At 36.9% G+C, this 19,054-nt stretch overlaps 1 protein-coding gene across 2 annotated transcripts in view; it reads right to left on the bottom strand.

Moving 5' to 3' along the window:
* Positions 1-18,598, bottom strand: part of atad2b (ATPase family AAA domain containing 2B) — a 113,722-nt gene extending 95,124 nt beyond the window's left edge. The window contains exons 1-14 of one of the 2 annotated variants that reach the window (XM_058755507.1): positions 18,257-18,598; positions 15,923-16,080; positions 14,442-14,473; positions 9,477-9,624; positions 6,879-6,975; positions 6,504-6,630; positions 5,738-5,896; positions 5,477-5,552; positions 4,920-5,021; positions 4,689-4,800; positions 4,469-4,584; positions 4,179-4,353; positions 3,415-3,503; positions 3,006-3,165 (exon numbers count right to left, since the gene is read on the bottom strand). In XM_058755507.1, the coding sequence (XP_058611490.1) occupies positions 3,006-3,165; positions 3,415-3,503; positions 4,179-4,353; positions 4,469-4,584; positions 4,689-4,800; positions 4,920-5,021; positions 5,477-5,552; positions 5,738-5,896; positions 6,504-6,630; positions 6,879-6,975; positions 9,477-9,624; positions 14,442-14,473; positions 15,923-16,080; positions 18,257-18,412 (1,707 nt within the window). In that variant the 5' untranslated portion in view covers positions 18,413-18,598. The remainder of the gene's footprint in view (positions 1-3,005; positions 3,166-3,414; positions 3,504-4,178; positions 4,354-4,468; positions 4,585-4,688; positions 4,801-4,919; positions 5,022-5,476; positions 5,553-5,737; positions 5,897-6,503; positions 6,631-6,878; positions 6,976-9,476; positions 9,625-14,441; positions 14,474-15,922; positions 16,081-18,256) is intronic. The other variant, XM_058755508.1, reaches the window with a different exon arrangement.
* Between the last annotated feature and the right edge of the window lie 456 nt (positions 18,599-19,054).

Here is a 19,054-nt window from a genome sequence, read left to right as displayed (position 1 = left end):
TATATCCTCTAGTATTTGTATCTAAAGCCAAACGCATTTATTCAACCGTGCCCTTTCTCTCTCTCCGGACGCACCAAGTTTAAGAGGTGCGATGACGCGGTTATTTTAACAACAACAGAAACACGGTGAGCAGCAAAAAATTATAGATTACTTTCACTAAAACACAGAAAGAAAAATAACTATATTTGCAGCATTGTTGTTTTCTGCTATCTATATTTATCCATCTATAATCTATGACTCAGAGTACCTATTCAAACCAGATGTGACAAGATGTTTCTGATATACATTTAGCGTTATTAATCTGTAGGCTAAGAACATTTAAATATAAATATATATGTGACCCTGGACGACAAAACCAGTCTTAAGTGTAAATTTTTCGAAATTCGAAAATCAATATTGAGATTTATGCATCTTCTGAAAGCTGAATAAATAAGCTTTCCATTGATGTATGGTTTGTTAGGATCGGACAATATTTGGCTGAGATATAACTATTTGAAAATCTGGAACATGAGGGTGCAAAAAAATCTAAATATTAAAGGTCCCATGACATGCTGATTTTTGGATGCTTTTATATAGGCCTAAGTGGTCCCTAATACTGTATCTGAAGTCTGTTTCCCGAAATTCAGCCTTGGTGCAGAATTTCAGCCACTATGAGCCAGTCCCACAATGAGAAGGTGGAGGGTGGGGGTGTGGCCTTAACCAGCTTGCGCTACCGTGCGCTAATGTTGACAGTGGATGTATCGCAATGGCTCATAGACACGCAGTCATTTTTCAGTTTGACCCAGAATCTGATCCGGATGGAGAAGCACCGGATGAAGAAGTTGCAACTCAGCGGCTACAGCAGGACGTCTCCGAATGGTTAGTTTAAAATAGTGTGTCTGGATACAGTACTTTAGTTGGTTTGTTTATGTATGCTGTTACAGTTATTATCATGTAGCTAATGCTAGCCATAGGCTCGGATGAAGGAACTAAAAAAATACTTTGGTGTTCATTTGTACATCCAAACGCTGATCAACTGCCATGCTTCGCTCGTTTGCAAGCCATGATGTCTCTCGAGGAAAAAAAAATATTGTGCTCGTCTCGCACGGTAGTAGCTCATTTTCTCATGGGTGGGCAAAGCAGAGAAAGGGGAGGTAACCTTTCCCCGTATGACGACATAAAGGGAAGATTCCAGATTGGGCCATCTGAGCTTTCGTTTTCTCAAAGGCGAAGCAGGATACCCAGGGCTCGGTTTACACCTATCGCCATTTCTAGCCACTGGGGGACCATAGGCAGGCTAGGGGAATTCATATTAATGTTAAAAAACCTCATAAAGTGAAATTTTCATGCCATGGGACCTTTAAGAAAAACGCCTTTAAAGTTGTCCAAATGAAGTTCTTAGCAATGCATATTACTAATAAAAAATTAAGTTAAGTTTTGATACATATACGGTAAGAAATTTACAAAATGGAACATGATCTTTATTTAATATCCTAATGATTTTTGGCATAAAAGAAAAATCGATAATTTTGACCCATACTTTAGGCATTACCCATATTTTTGGCTATTGCTACAAATATACCCCAGCAACTTAAGACTGGTTTTGTGGTCCAGGGTCACACATACACATACATGTATATATATATATATATAAATAGTTGTTAGATGGCTAGGTTGAAATCTAAACTTTGAAACTGTTATCTTTCTTTTCTGCTCAAGATGAGAACGTTTTGATTATCCATGTTATGTATGTTAGAGAGAGGACAAAACAAATAGAAACATTTAAACTCCAACATGGAGAAGTCTAATATAACTCATAAGGTTTAATACTGTCCAAGACTGAAGAGGAAAAAGAACTAGAAACATTTAAACTACTAAAAGAACAAAACGGAGTAGTTCGATCATGGTTTATCCACGGGAGATGCGGATAATCCGCGGGTCAGATAACAAAAAAATACATTTTTTAAATACATTTTTCCATCAGGCAGATGATTTCATTTGTGTGTTTTCGCCTGATCGGGAAGTTGCAGTGACAGAAACGGTGACATTCCAGATAAAGTTTGAAAGGAGTAAAGCCTGTGTTAATGCTATTGAGTGGGCTAATATGGCCAAAGAAGATATTTTTGTTTTATAAATAAATGTTCATTTAAAAGCAGCCCACGATCAACATATTATGTTACCGTTACCCCTTACGGCTCCGACGAGGTTTTGTTCCGTCCTCCACGCGGTGCCAACTCACAAAAGACAATTTTTAGCCAAGCAGCGCGGAGAGCCGCTTCAGAAACGTGCCGCGCCGTGGCTGGTATAAACACAAGCACTGACTGCGGCCGCGATCAGCTCCGGTGCCCGTGGAACGCATGCAGTGATGCGCAGATCAGCTTTAACGTCACTGAATCTGCTGTTAAAAACTGAAATATCCATTCAATTATCATGCAAAACATACACGACAAATAACAAACTTTTCATTGTTTCTCAAAACATTTCCACACCGGCAATGACATGACTTCGGCGCCAAATCATTTATGTCCCCACGCATCATGTATGTCCTCACGCATTGACGTCATCAAATTGTGATCGGTACGTGAGATCGGCCAAATGTATGAGTACCGATCGAGTCATAAAATGTGATTATCGGCCGATCGATCGGAGCATCCCTACTTTATACATACAATTTTCAAGTTACTCATATATAACTTTAAAACCTTTAACTCCGGTCATGAAATGTTTTGAACTGAAGCAGGAAAGCTTTGATATCAGCAGAGATCGGCATGCTAAACTAATCTCATCAAAATTAACTGGCATTCCGTTTGTCAAGATGTCAATGAGCTTGGCAAACAGAATCAGTGAGATTAATCACAGATAAAAAACTAATTTTAACGGCCAAAACTAGCTGCAAAAGACTTGAAACTGAGCTGTCAGACAATTTCAGGAAAAGTGTTTTAAGTGAGGGACACGAGGACGCTATGGGACACCGGATGTCAGTTGGCTGTGAAATACCTTGCAGAAGTTAAAAAGGATTTGCACACCTTTTTATCTGGCAGGTTGAACAGAAACTCCCGGTCAAAGCGTCCGGGCCTCCTGAGTGCGGGGTCGATAGAGTCGAGTCTATTTGTAGCACCGATGACCACTATCTCCCCCCGGCTGTCCAAACCATCCATCAATGCCAGTAATGTAGACACTATGGAGCTAAAACATAAAAAAAAAAGAGAAAACAACATGACTGGCTAACCTCATCAAATGTAAAATGAATAGGTGTTGATGTGTGAATGTGGGTAGTACATCAAACTCTTTAAGAGCAATAAAAATCTTGTTTCCCATCATACACTCCTTGTAATACCAAAACCCTTTGTGTGGAAATCATATCGAACTACTTGATTTCTTCTGGAACTTTTCTAATCCTGATGATGAAATCTTCGGCAATCCCCACCGCATTACCTGTGAATTTGATCCTGCCTGCTGGAGCGAACAGGAGCGAGGCCATCAATCTCATCGAAAAAGATGATGGAGGGTCTCATGAGGTATGCCTGCCAGGACGAGAGGAAAACATCACCTGGCTGGATAATCACACATCTAACACTTCAAAACAGCTGGAGAGAGAACAGAACCTGACACCTGTTTATAGGGATATATTATTCCCTCCAAATCTAAAAAGACAACTTGTGATACACTACAAGAATCAACAAAGAGGTTCTTCTTCCCACAATTTTAAAAAATTGAATATATACTTACATCGTGGGGACAAAATGTATAGAAATCCACTCCTCAAATAAATATAAATTCAAAAACTTTATAAATTAAAATTTTCAGTAGTGGAAAACTGATTATTTTCATGATTTATATTAGATTTTAAATACTACATTTTCAATGAAAATTTATTTAATTTTTTTTGACTAATAATAATGATAATTATTATTATTATTATTATTATTATTATATTTATAATTATTGATGTTATTGTTATTATTATATATTATAGTATATATTATTACAAAATTGATTTAAAACTGCAACCTGCAAAGAATTTAACAAACTTAATTTAACAAACATTTTCAAATCATTAACCCTAATTTTTCTTTTACATAAAACAAACATCCAGGAATGTGCAATGTCTGGTCATCAATAAATATCAGCTCACAGACAACAATAACTATCTCAAAGTCATACTAGAGCCAGGATTGTGAGGTCGTCTACTAGTTCACCTGGTCAAAAAGAAGGCGGAGCTGTCGTTCAGACTCTCCCACCCATTTGCTGAGGCAGTCAGCGCCCTTGCGCATGAAAAAAGACACCTTCCTGTCACCCTGACTGCATTCATTGGCCAAAGCTCGTGCCACCAGCGTCTTCCCAGTTCCTGGAGGCCCATAAAACAGACATCCTCTGCAAAGCAGGGAAAACATGTTACAAATATGTTAGTGTCAACCTCAGACAGTACGTCAACGGATGCAGATTTAAACACAAAACTAAAAAATAATCATATACGCAAAAAAGTTACCTTGGGGGCTGGATCTTAAACTTCTCAAACACTTCTGGATATAATAAAGGAAAGACGACCATCTCTTTTAAAGACTGAATGTGATGGGAGAGACCTCCAACACTGTCAAACTTCACCTGCATTGAAAGAGACAAGAACATATGCTAACCCGCAGAGCATCTTTTTCCTCATTGTAAATCAGTAAAGAAATGTAGAGAAGTATAAAAACACTCAGACTCACAGAAGTGTCCAGATTCATGGGATCCACATCTGCCAAACTAGCACCCACTTTTACTCTGTCTCGAAGCACACCACTGGCCAGATCCTCTGCCCGCAGGTTCATGGGTAGACACCTGTCACACAATAAAATAAATAAAAAAAACAAGCAACATCAAACCTTAGTAAAAGTTGTAATAAGTCACACATTGAGTGAATTAACAGTCGTTCTGTTTGATGATAGTTTTTATGTCACCTGTTACGAGCTCGGCTCATGCTTTTGCTTTTCCGCCTCTCAAAGCGCTCTTCATCGGATGATGATGTTGATTCACTACTGTGAATGGCATGTTTCTTTACTCTGGTGATGAAAACACAGCAGTGTTGTTTTAGTATCATTGAGGTTCTATTATAGTTTTTATTAATTATTTTATATTAATATTTGACTAATATTTTTAGCGTTTAATTTTACATTTTGCTTTCATTTGAATTTTTAATTCAAGTTTTAGCAGTTTTGCGGTGCGTTTTTGTCATTTTTTTCAAATGTCTATAAAGTTCTATTATTTTTACCTTAGCTTTAATTCTAGCTTGTAAATAGAACAATTAATTTAAAGTTTAAAATTAAATAAATTAAATAAAAGAATGAGAAATGTTGTCTTGGCAACTAGCTAAAATTAATAAGTTACATTTTTAAATATATTATTTTGTTTCACTTAACTTTAATTTCATTTCCATTACTTCTTTTTTTATGGTTTTAGTTAACAATACTGCCCTCCAAAAAAGGAAGAAATAAGACTGAAAATAAGCGTTATTCACCTAATATGGCTTCTTCTTGCAGGAGATCTGTGTGTGTCGAACAGAGAGCCCTTGCTCTGCTTCCTGTTCACTGGCTCTGAGAAAACAAATGAAACATTCAAAAGGCAAAATCATTCATTAAAATAACCAATAATTGCACACGCTGCATGGCATGGAAACATCTGCGGGTCATAAGGATGTTTTAGGTGCTCAAGCAAGTGAGTATGAATGAAAACTGTCTGAGCATAGAGGCTCATGAGTGAATGTGTCCGGAGCAAGTACCTATTGGGGGTGCTTCATATCGCTGCACAGTTTTACGCTGCCTGAGGTTATAAGGTCTGTCGTTTTCCTCTCCTGCCTCTTCTGCCTCATCTCCTTCATCATCTTCATCATCATCATCAGCCTCCACATCTTCATCCTCCTCTCCCTCTTCATGAGACTCTTTAAAAAAAAAAAAAAAAAGAACTCTTTAGAATGAACAACAAACTAAACTTTCATCGCAGTTGGAAATCGAAAAATGGTTTATATTCAGAACTTCTGCAATGGAAAAGCCCTTTTACACCATTTTTTCATGGGACATATCACATTCGTCACAAATGAAATATAAGGTATAGGTTTAGGACAGATCAAGAAGACAGATGACATTGTTAGATGCAATGAATGTAAACAAACAATAATGCAATTTATTTGATTCAGGTAACAGAATTACTATGAAACTGGAACTGTTAAATGGAATTGGAAATGGAACCAGAATCATTCATTACATTTCTTATCATTCGCCTGGTCATAAAAATTTTATATGAATGCAATAAGCTGCAATGATGCTTGGGAACATTAAAAAAAGCAACCTACACCAGACACAAATCACATGGCGTGACACTAGCAATGCACCAAAATGATTTTTTTTTTTTTTTTCACCAAAACACTGATTTTTCAAATTTTCAAACCTAAATTAATGTCAAAAATGTAAAAATAAGTAACCCGAATTAATTGAGTTGTATGTAAACAATTAATTTGCAAATAGGGCAGTTTCACAGTCCACACATACCTTCAGTTCCTTCCTCCTCTTCGGGGTCCTTTGACTTGCTCATGACTTTGTGATGCGCCTGCATTCCATACGTGTTCCTACGCAAAGATTTCCTCCTCTTCACGCGGGAGTACATGTCCATGTTTTCCTGAAACAAACAAAAAAAAATAAACATCTAAATGAGAAATGTGGAAGAATCAATGGAGTTTGTAGTATGTGAGTTTTGACTCATCAGTGGGTTCACAGCCCACACTGAACAGAAAGGCCAATGCTTCAGAGTAAGGCAGGATTTTAATAACCTCAATGTGGGCAATCTTTTGCTTAATGAGATGGAAAATAAGGCGGCCCAATTGTTCTGCTGTTTAATCATCAGTGTTAAAGAATAGAAGGAGTCACCAGTTCAGTATCCGTCCACATGCGGAGGCGCTCCACTTCCCGATTCTGTCGTATGCTGCTGATGTTGTCCATCTCCTGAAGAACTGCTTCTGCCGTACTAACAACAGACAAGATTCACATGCATTCAATAACCAAACTTTTTAGTCTCATGAAACAAAAGTTCATAAACAGGCTTACTAAGTTTAACCCCATGAAGCCTACAGTTTCATATATAATACGCAAAATTATAAAGCCTCTAAATTATCAACATTATCAAAACTTTAATGAAATACCTGTTGTACACAACTGTACACATGCCCTCTGTCTGCCGATTGATAGGCTATACAATAATAGCATTTTAGACCTTTTAGTTTAGTAGTAGTAGTTTAGTATAGTTTTGCTGTGAAATCTTACGTAAGAACTTCTATATTGTTAGTAATATTTTAAGATGCAACTTGGGTTTACTTGACTATCCATGCATCCTTTTTTTTTTTTTTTTATAAAAATCATGTTAAAAGGAGAGTAACAAATAAGATCCATCAGGCTTTTGAGGAATGTTTATTTGTCCATCTCTCAATCATCCTTTACAACATTTCATTATATGTTTTGCCCCCCAAAATAAAACCTATAAAACTATAATAATAAATCTAAATATCATCTTTTAAATATTATCTTACTAAAATATATTATTGGAAGATATAGAGTGACAACTAACATTTATATACATTTTATATACTGTTATAAAGATCTCACTGGATATAATAAAGCAATCAGAATTTGAAAATAAAATGCAAATATAGAATTTGAATATTAACAGCTGCTTACTTAATCCTCTTCGTCCCAAGTGAGACATAATATTAGCAGCTACACCAAACTGCATATTGTTGCTCAGTTTGGGCCTCTGAATAAAACTAAGGTGTTTGATTTTGATTTTTTTTTTTTACCTCTTCATGCTTCATATTCTCTATATCATACTACAGGAGCGATAAAAACCTGATGTATCAAATATGATACTCAAAAAAAAAAAACATAGGCCTATGCAAATTTCTGACTAGCACTTCATATATCAGGCTTCACAGGGTTAATACGGAGGAACGTCATTCAGAATGAGTAAAGCAGCTCAAGCCATTCATGTGCAACACCAGCAGGTCTCCTCTCTCCAATACTTCCACCATCTGTCTTTCGACTCACAGCAACATGTTACCTCACACTAAAAACCTGATTAGGACACAACCCAGTAAATCCATCATTAAAATGTATTTCAAAATCAACCTGTTTTAATACGCAGCCAATATAATCATCATATACGTACAGACATACATGATTATTTGAAAAGATGTGAGTTTTGTTTTTTGAATACCCAATGCAAAGAAACGATTCAGAATGAATCTATTCAGAATGAAAGTGTTCAAAATGCAATATTGCGTAATAACGGCAAAGTCTCTAATATGTAAACAAAACAATTTACACACTAAACCCAGCAGAAACTCCTGCACAACCTACATACTTTTAAATGCTCATGACAAACCTGCAGTTCACAACATCTGTCAGCTGCCTGGTGTTTTTCCTTGATATTTGCATAAAGTTGAGCATTTATGAACTGTTCGATGCTCTCAACATTTTCTCCAATCCACTGTCAATCCATCATGCTCTCATAGGAATTAACTGAAAATATTGCGGCAGTGTAAACACACCATATGTCTTCATCGATGTCAAATCACAAATGCGTGTTCAATCACAAGTTTTTACGGTTATAGGGACAATTGCAGAAACTTTCTTTGAAAAAGACATGACAGAAAATGTATTATTAGCATAAAGGATCTCCAGATGAGCTGTTTAACACAAGTACGATCATTTGCAGCCATACCACAGAAGCTCAACAACTATGAAATATCACCCAAGAACTGAAACAGGTCATTAGTAAAAATGTTAACAAAGACTTACAGGTTTAACGAAGCGAGGTCTATATCTTTTCAAGTACAGCCGGAACCTACTTAAGCACCCCTGGGATACCTGTAGCCTTGGCTAGGAATCACCAATTATATCATAAACCATTATGTGCATGAATGCAAGCTGAACAAATGCCATCACCATACATAGAGTAGTCTCTTTTAGTTCTTGTTGAGTTTAAAGTGTCTGTTTCTGCAAGAGTAAACTCTGTTGGCTTCATCAGATGTCCTACTAATTATACACCAGCTACTCAAAACCATGAGGGAATTATAACGTACGCACACAATGTCCAAACGGAACATGATTTGGATACTGTGAGCTCCTAGTGGATTCATGGGGTAGAAAGTTAGTTGGTTTGAAGCCAAAGAGGTCAATCCAAAGACAATTGATGCTCAAAATGCTTATAGACAGACTCTCTCAGACAACCAGGAGTTAAATGATTTTCTGACTGGTTGGGTCAACAATGAATAGATGTATAAATGCGGTTAATCATGTGTTCACGTATTCAATGTCTGTCATCATTAAGAAAGCGGCAAAGTTTCTGTACAAGCTGTTTTTGAAGATCAGTAGCATTAAATTGTCTTTCTAGAATGTTTTGAGTTTGAAAATTTACAGAAACTACCACACTTCAGGCATGAATTAGCTATGTATACAACAATCAGCATTTACCTGTTGACAAGTTGGTCGAAAAGTAAACTCTGATTGAGGTGTTCGAACTGGGACTTCCTGACGCGACGACTTCTCTTGAGCTCAACATGACCGTTCATGCGACCATGGTCTCCATCTGATGTAGAATCACCCCTCAGACTCATTCGACCTATGGGTTAAAAATAAGTTATCAAAACCATCGCCTAATAATGAAGAATAACATCATAATGGCATCAAAAAGGATGTGAATCATATAAAGGAAGCATAGTTGAAGTATCTATTAAACACATCGATTGGATGGATATTGTGACCAACGTTTAAAACACTGAGAGAATTACTTTTTTCCATTAAATCTACAGATGGATTAATATTTGCAATACTGGCAAAATTGATTGTATTTACAATTTTATCTGATATTATCTGACATATTTTTCCATCAATAACTTATGGATACACAGGTGACCAAATTACCATTCTATCAATTTCTGTTGCTTTTATAGGTTTTTTTTGTTTTGTTTTTTAAACTAAAGCTTTAAGGCAGCATATTTAATTTGAGGGTTAAAGATATAAAGTGTCAATCCTTACAGCATTACATTAAGTTCTCTTTTGTTGTCTTAAACTACCATAAACAGCTTGGAAAAAATCTGATGTGTGTCGATATATTGTCATTTATTGTCACTTTTCGTTGTAGGAATCATTAAAGGGGTGCTATTACGCTCTTTTACAAAGTCTTGATTTTGTTTTGGGGGTGTGCTATAACATGCTCTCGTGATTGGTGGTTCGAAAAATGCATTATTTTTCACATAATTTACATTATTACAATACCTTTCTCCCCAGCCTGGAACAAACAGCTCGATTAGTTCCGGGTTTGATGAAGGCCCGACTTCCGAAAAACTAAATGTGTTGTGATTGGTTAGTTGTCCTAGTGCGTTGTGATTGGCGAACAGCTTAGACGATGTTTCAGTACTGCCCTGCCCCTTGCCAAAGCAGCAAGTTTCGGATGGCGTCATTATTGCCATATCAATTTGAGCCGGATTCAAACCCCAAGAATATTGAACAAGAGGATCACGCAGAACCTTTGCACGCACAGATATTGCAAGACATATTAGAGTGGTAACGTTATTGGGGGTTTTTTTGTTTGTTTTTTTGCTAAATCACATTTTAGATGTCAACAACCGCTTAAAATAACTGCGTTTACTATATACAGATAAGTGCAACGGTAAATTGTTATTATGTTTATTGTTCTTTAATTCTGACATTATAACATGAATTGCAGTGAAACTGTTATACAGTTGAATTTATTTATACCTTATGCCATGGTCTGTCTGAATACTCTATTCTGATTGGCTGGCAGGTGTTGATTAAATTCGTTGAACTGCAGGTAGTTCCAGGTCAGTTTAATCATGTTCTATATTAATGCGATTCCTATAAACATTGGTAACCATAGTAACATACAGTTACAGTTAAATAGTAATACAGACGAAAATAACCGTCATTTGTTTCGTTCCGGTCAAATATTGCAGCGCGTCGGGTGGTTCTTCGCCTCCACATCATGCATTCAAATCGTTTAATGCACAGCTAGCCATTGATTATCCCTTACATAGTCCAGTTTTTCCCAGACACTCTATTTGTGGCGGCATATAGACCCTTTTTCTGTTAGTAAACAATGTGACGTTTTTCTGTGGGCAGGGCTTAGCTGGAGGCAGAAAGATTCCACTGACCGCTTCACTAACGAAAGTTATGAAGTTTGTTTACCTCTTTTTTTTTTAACAATGGCTGGAGAAAATCCGATTTTACCTGCATATGTAAGGTCACTCACTGTGCAGGACCATGATTGTTATTTAAATAAGTTAACTTTAATGGACAAAGTCAGATTGGCCGACCCTATGCTCATGGATGGACGATCTGACAGGATTACCTCCGATTGAGTGACTCGAGTCGCATATAACGTTAGAGAAACCTAACGAGTAGTAAAGAGAAACTCACCTGTGTCTATCTAGTCATGAAGATGTACATATATTTCAACTTCAGCAGGCTATTTTTACAGCTAACGTTACGTGAGAGTGAACTGGGCCAAAATACAAAAAAGTTAAACATTCAATGTGATGATATATTATTTGAAGATGTATGTATCATGGCCAAATAGTTATTTTAAAGTATATACATCCTGTAAATTATGTAAGTTAAATTTACAATACTTTACATACAGTACATTTAAAGGAAGATGTGAATAGTTTCTAGAAATAAAAATTCCAGAAATAAATTTTGAACTTTCTGTATTTGATTATTCTTTCTTACTAAGTTCTTAGAAAGTCCAGCCACTATCAATCACAACAATTACAGATGATTAAGCATATAAATCGTCAGTTTGTTGTTTTACACACATGCACACAGACATTATTTCATATTTGTGAGATGCATAGGAAATCTTTAGACACGTAACACAAACCATAATCCATAACAACAAAAGACAATACTTTATTTAACCTTTTCTGATAAAAAGTGTGCACTGCAAACGCGAGCATTTTTGACGATCGTTTCTGTCCAGTCCGCTCGTTTTATCTCATTTAACCACAGCTGTCGTCGGTTTTTTGTCTGGTGGTGGCAGCAGGTATGCGTTAAAATTTCAAATTGGAGCCTGTACTACATAGATTCTTGCATCCAACATCACAACAAGATGATATTTTAAGCTCCTTATGTAGCCGAATCTGTGCTGGTTTGAATGGGCCGCCTCCAGTTTTCCCTTTGTTTTGCCTCCAGCTAGCGCGGTGGCATAATCGTGACTTTGGCGCAAAAAGGGTCTATAAATGCAAATTCATTCTCTGCCAGCAGGAGGTGCTGTAGTAGTGGTAGAGATAGAGGTTTCCCCGGTAACGCTGTAAACAAAGCAGTGCTCTGCTCACAAATGCTGCTTTATTAGACATTACATGCAAGATGAAATGAAAATGACATCCACAATTTTCCGAAGACAGTAAGCTTCCTTTAGAAATACAGTGATATAAAAAGACACGCCACCATGTTTCGATTTTGAAACGTGCAGTGCTCATATTTATTCAACGAAGTCAAGGCCTTTTGGAAAATCTATTTATGGCGGTCAGTTTTGATATTGTGGTGGGTGCCACAAATAAATCAATGTATGGGAAACACTGTCTAAATCTCATAATTTAAGTGTAAATTCTGCAGATTACATCATTGTCTAGTAATGTACTGTCAGCAATTTATAAAAACGTTTTCATAATTGTAACATACATATTTACATACATACTTATCCAGGTGCAGAGCTGGGTAGTAATTGATTACATGCAATCTGGATTACGTAATCAGATTCCAAAAATTAAGTACTTGTAATTAGAGTAAGTTACATTTTAAAATACTCGTAATCAGACTACAATTACTTTATGGATTGCATGATTACATATTCACACAATAGCAATAAATTATTCATAATTCATTGATTCTCCCTAATTTCTCTTTTTCATCTTTAAAATTTTCCTTTCTAAAATAGCCTACCGATTATATACATATTATATATGTATATATAGTCCAGTTTTGTGGACATTCACACAAAGATCAGTCATTAGTCAGGTGGCGACAGCATTTGACCAATGGACTTACAAAAATCATTTCAGGTTTAAGAAGGGTTTCAACATTGCATCAACTACTGATGAACACATTCATTTTTATTGGAATTATTACTCTGTAGGTTTTTTAAGATATTATAACTAATTAAAATGCACATATTCATGGTATTTCTTAGTTACATGTAATGCAGGCATTCCAAAACTTTTTGTCATCTAAACCATCAAAGACTATAAAATTACAAAAGATGGTTCACTCCTATATTTATGAATGGGAGAAACTGCAACGCGCAATATGGAGGAATAGTCCCACCTTCTAAATGAAAGAGCCAAATTTCCCATAGAAACCTGACTAGACAAGAAAGCAAGTTATGACTCCGCATGTGCACTGGCTGGTCTAGCCTGAAAAATAAGATTTTTAAACGCTATTTTAGCATAAGAAACAACATTCATGGGGCAATTAATTTCAGATTTTTGTTGCTGATTTGACATATGTAATTTAATTGCGAGTTCAGTGAGCAGTTTTTGAGATTTCAGGATTCCCCCATTCATTAAGATTGGTCTTGTATGAGCTGCCCAAGAGGCATTGCAAATATGGCCACTGAGTGAAGAGGCTTTCCTTGAAAGAGAGTTTGTTTTAAAATGATTTATTTTCACTTAAATTTTATAATTGAATTAATTGTCAGCTTTTCATTAAACTCACAACCCCCTGCAGTTCCTTTACGAACCCTAGTTTGAGAAACCTTGATGTAATATAATGTTTAATGCACATAAACATTACATAATTACAGGACAAGATAATGCCATTTAAATCAATGTGATAAACAAGTTAAATCAAAAGTAATCTAAAAGTAATCTAAAGGTAATCTGATTATATTACCTAAAATATGTTACGTAACGGATTACGTTACTGACTACAATTTTTGTCATGTACTCTGTAATCAGTAACGGATTACAATTTGTAAGTAATCTACCCAGCTCTGTTCAGGTGCATGTGTAATAACTTACAAAAATTTGAAGCTACAGCAGCACTTCTTCGTCGTCGTCTTGTCTGATGCACTCAACCAAGCGTTCTAACCAGAACCTCGTCCCTCCTAACCCCCAACCATTCGAATTTCCGTAGGCGGGAACTATTTTAGAGATATTCTAATGGACCGCTTTGTGATGTCATAAATACGGGAAATCAACTTTGTAGTCCAAACGAGCCGTTCATTGTAGTTCTTGAAAAGGGATTTTTTTATTTTTTTTTTTAAATGAAATATCTCCCTTTGGAGTGGACTTTGAGATTTGTAACTTTGTAGATTGTTTTTATGCCAAACATACACACTACACACTGACTAAAATTCAAAAAGTGAAAAAGCATAATAGGACTCCTTTAGGTAAAACAAAATGAATAATATACACTTACTGTGTCCATTCTGCAAGGCACCAGTGGACAACCTGGAAGACGATGTGAAATTCCAATGAGAAACAGTTTACTTTACAACAAATAATAATACTTCTTTTAACACATAAATAAGAGAAACAAACACTTAAAAGTATTTTCTCTGAATCTAGACAACTGTAATTGTTTCTATGCGAGTAAAAGCAATTCTCGTCTAAAAACAAATTTCCAACAACACTGAAAATTCCCAAATTCAATCTGAACTGTGAAGTATCAAGTATTAAGATTAAGCAGATTGGTTGGCAAATGGATCCAAAGCTGCACGATTAAAGGGATAGTTAACCCAAAAGTGAAAATTCTGTCATTAATTACTCACCCTCATGTCGTTCCAAACCCATAAGACCTTCGTTCATCTTCGGAACACAAATTAAGATATTTTTGATGCATTCTGAGAGCTCTCTGACCCTCCCATAGACAGCAATGTAATTAACACGATCAACGTCCAGAAACGTAGCAAGGAGTTCGGTAAAATAATCCATGTGACATCAGGGGTTCAACCATAATTTTACAAAGCAACAAGAATACTTTTTGTCCGCAAAGAAAACAGAAATGACGACTTTTTTAAATAATTTGTCTCCTCCGCGTCACCCTAGAACCATTTTGGAGAGTATCCACTGAACGTAAACAGCATATCCTGCTCTGTGTCAGCTACACCACGCAGATACGTTGTTTTCGTTCAAATCAAAGTGTAAACAACGTAGAAAAAGTATCCATGTGGCGCAACTGACACAGAACAGCATATACTGTTTATGTTCAGTTGATACTCTCTGAAATAGCCGATCTCCTTGCTACGTTTCTGGACGTTGATCGAGTTAATTACATTTCTGTCTATGGGAGGGTCAGAGACGAATTTGATGAATTTGAGATGAATTCATCAAAAATATCTTAATTTGGGTTCTGAAGATGAACGGAGAGGTCTTCGGGTTTAGAACGACATGAGAGTGAGTAATTAATAACAGAATTACAGAATCACATGTTTGGCACACAGTTTTAGCATTACAGTCTCAAAATGCTCCATTTAAAATGTGCTTTTTGCAACAGTTGAGCATTACAGCCAATCATAGATGTATAAATTGAGTGAATGAATGCAACGGCCAATCAGAGGCCTTTATATTAGTCTTATTACTGCAGACTATCATGATAGCACACTACAATGAGTGGGAAAGAAACGTCGCCTAACAACCAAAAAAGAAGCCTTAGAACTAAAGCAAAATTACTGGCAATATTTTGGATTTGCTTCATGTTATGTTGCTCGGTTTCCATGCAGACAGTGTAAATGCAAAATACACTAAGCAACACAAAACTAAAATGTTGCCATTATAATCAACTAAACCTAGACATGATGTTAATAGATTTTTTGGAACAGCATTTCTTTGATTACAATGGGATGGGATTATCTAAATAAGTATTACTCATGCAGCTCTACATAGATTGTCAAACCTCACCTAGTACAGTGTTTGGACATGGTCCACGGGCCTCTCTGGCCTTTAGTCTGGGGACTTGGAGAAGTATCAGTAGAACTTGGCGGCGTCTGTCTGCGTGTCCGCTTGGGTGGCGGGGACAAACGTGGGCTACTGCTGTTAACATCACTGCTGGGCTCCTTCTGTAACAGGCAGTGGTGTGCAGGATATTAAAAAGCATGAAGGAGCATGCAGAATACACAAAGAGAAATATAATGACAGAAAGTCCACTCTCAAACACAATCCGCACTAGGGACACTCGGTGCAATATCACAGCTGAGTCCTCAAACTGCCTAAAAAAAACCTGTGGATTCATGTGACAGAGACTTCATCATTCTCTACTGATCCTGCGAGTGACAGACTCATGTCATCTCCCAAATTCTTCATCTCCACCCAGATGTCATCCTAACCTCCCTGCTGACTAAATAACCCTGTGATTCACACATTTACACCACCCTAACACATGTAAGGTGAGAAAATAAAGAAACAGAACCAGTCTACTGATGAAATCATGCCAGTGTTATAATACTTTATAACAAATTAATTCACATGACTTTTCCAGTTGTTTGCCAATTACTGGATAAGAATTTTTCAAAAGCATTCAAATTCAGAATGAATAGCTTAGAACGGTTTGATGACTCATTCAAAAAAAAAAATCTTTCACACATAAATAATACATCATTACAGCTTGCAAAAAAATTTTACCTTACACAAGAGCAAAATAGTTTTTAGAAAAATGTATATTTGTTAAAGAATTTATGACTTTTACTATTATCCCACACCTGGAAAACACATTTTCAAATGCATACTCATTAAAGAAATTCATTGATATTTCCAGGTTTTCAATGACTGTTGGAAACCTTCATGAAATCAATCAATCTAACTGAAAGGCTTATGTAAATTAAATAGTGACATTGCGCACTTAAATATAACAAAGAATCTTCTGACCAAATTTAGAGAAATGAGGAAACGCTTAAACCTCTTACGCCAAAAACTTGTGGCAGCATAGGATTATTTTTGTTCAGATAACTCCAAGAACCTTGACAACTAACAAAGAACTTAATTAAACTGCACACACTTTCAAAAAAGTATTGTGGTGATAATGATGATATTAGATTGTAAGAGCATGGAACTTTACCACTGTGATATATACCACAGTACTGAATACCAGAGAGTACCATGGTGCATGGTCAAAAAACATGGTAGTATCTTTATAACACGTCCAAGCACTGCGATGTGAATTCGGGATGTTATCGTTTCAAACAGCACTCTATTGTGCAAAACATAAAAAAAAAAAAAAAAAAAACACAACCGGTGTCAAGAGACGATAACACAGAGAAGCTAAAGTCACACATAAACACTCTCAGGTTCAAAGTTTACTTTCCAAAAAAATCACGAACAATAACTGTTTTGAGCCACAAGGGGTCTGTCTCAGCTGAGCGTTTCCCTTCCCCCAACACTAGCTTGTTTTATTGTTGAAGACACGCGGAGAACGAGACGTTTTTCGACCTACAAAAGGTGTCAAACGCGCTTTTGTTTTGACGGTTTATCGGTGTGCCCTGGAGCGCGTGACAGCATGGCGCGCACCGGTGTCTCTCGAGCGCAACAAACACACACACACACACACACACACAGCAACAAAATAACGCTCGATTCGCGTAAACGAGTCGGTTCGTTCGAACTGTTGTTTTCGGTGATCCGATTCACTTGATTTAACACTCAAAGGCGCTCCTAGTTCTTTTACAGATCTTTTTTTTTTTTGCAAAATTCTCTAATAAAACAATACTCTTGTTTTACGTAAAACGATTCATTTCATACTGCTGTTGTGTTGATTACTTGTTTGACAAACACGTTTAAAAATACATTTTTACACCTGCTCGAAAATTATACTGTCAAATATTAAGTTATATACGGCTGTCAGTGTCACTGCTAAAGTTCTCCTCTACATTAAAGTACCGTGCAAACACAGCGAATCGGTTCGCTCGAATCATTCAAAAGAACCGGTTCAACAGAACGATTCGTTCGCGAATCGGACACAAATATAACAAAGACAACTTGGGGGCACTGAGTCCATTAAACCAGCCGGCCGGCTTCAGTAAAGTCCAGCCATTGTGTGTGACAAAACACATAAAACTAAGCGACACGCCGCGATTAAGCGCTGTCGTGTCTTTAAAATGCCATTTCTACATCGCCAAGTGTCACTCAAGGCGCAATTTGGGAACAAAAGAGATGGACAACCATCCAAATCCGTCCATTTATCTATACATCCATCCATCCAACCGTCCATCTCCAAAATGCCAGAGTGAGCAGCTCGCTAACCGGCTGGCGAAGAGAATAGGGTGCCGGTGTCTCTCTCTTCCTTACACGGCTGTTGTGCTCGTCCAAGTTTGGGTTGCTCCTCTGAGACGACCTCGTCCGGCCCGAGATGAAGGGACTGATGGGCTTGTGCTCCGAGCTCTTTCTGGTGTTCACCATGATTGCTGTCTGTCCCCGCTGATAGACAGATCCTGTCCTGTAGCTCTTGTCAGCTGCTTTCGTTCTGACTGTGTCTCAGCTAGCAGAGTGCCGAGGCGCCATTTCTCTTTCTCTCTCTCTCCCTCTGCTGTCAGCCAGGCGAAACTCTCCGGCGAGCCACTTCCGCTACAGAGAGAAACGAGAGTGCGCGCGCTTCTATGAAGTTGGCGCCACAGACATTTTGAAAAATAGATTTTTATACAAAAGCAACGTGAAAGTGAAAGAATACGTTTTTTAAGCTATATTTAGTCTGTTGGTGTTGGCAGTCGACTAATGTTTTTGTCAACACAAAAAACGCCTTTCTAACATTTGATTCAGTAACAAAAAAGTGATCTACGATCTCATACTATGTTTGGACATGCTATGTTCAAAATGTTGAACATGTACCATGGTAGTAACATGGTATTTTTAAGTACCTTGGATAGTACCGTGGAGTATTATCAAAGCATCATTACCAGTTTCACTGTGCCACTACCACAGTACTTTTTGCTGGGGTTATATTTACGCTGTTGTTGGCAAAAAACAAAAAAAAAAGTGAATATGATGTGGTTTAATACAATTTATGTTAATAATTATTATCATTTTAAAAACGGAAAATGTCAG

The sequence above is a fragment of the Onychostoma macrolepis genome, chromosome 20 (assembly GCF_012432095.1).
Source record: "Onychostoma macrolepis isolate SWU-2019 chromosome 20, ASM1243209v1, whole genome shotgun sequence".
NCBI lineage: Eukaryota > Metazoa > Chordata > Actinopteri > Cypriniformes > Cyprinidae > Onychostoma > Onychostoma macrolepis.
The sequence above is the reverse complement of the archived record's forward strand: the minus strand, read 5'-3'. Positions and strand labels throughout refer to the sequence as shown.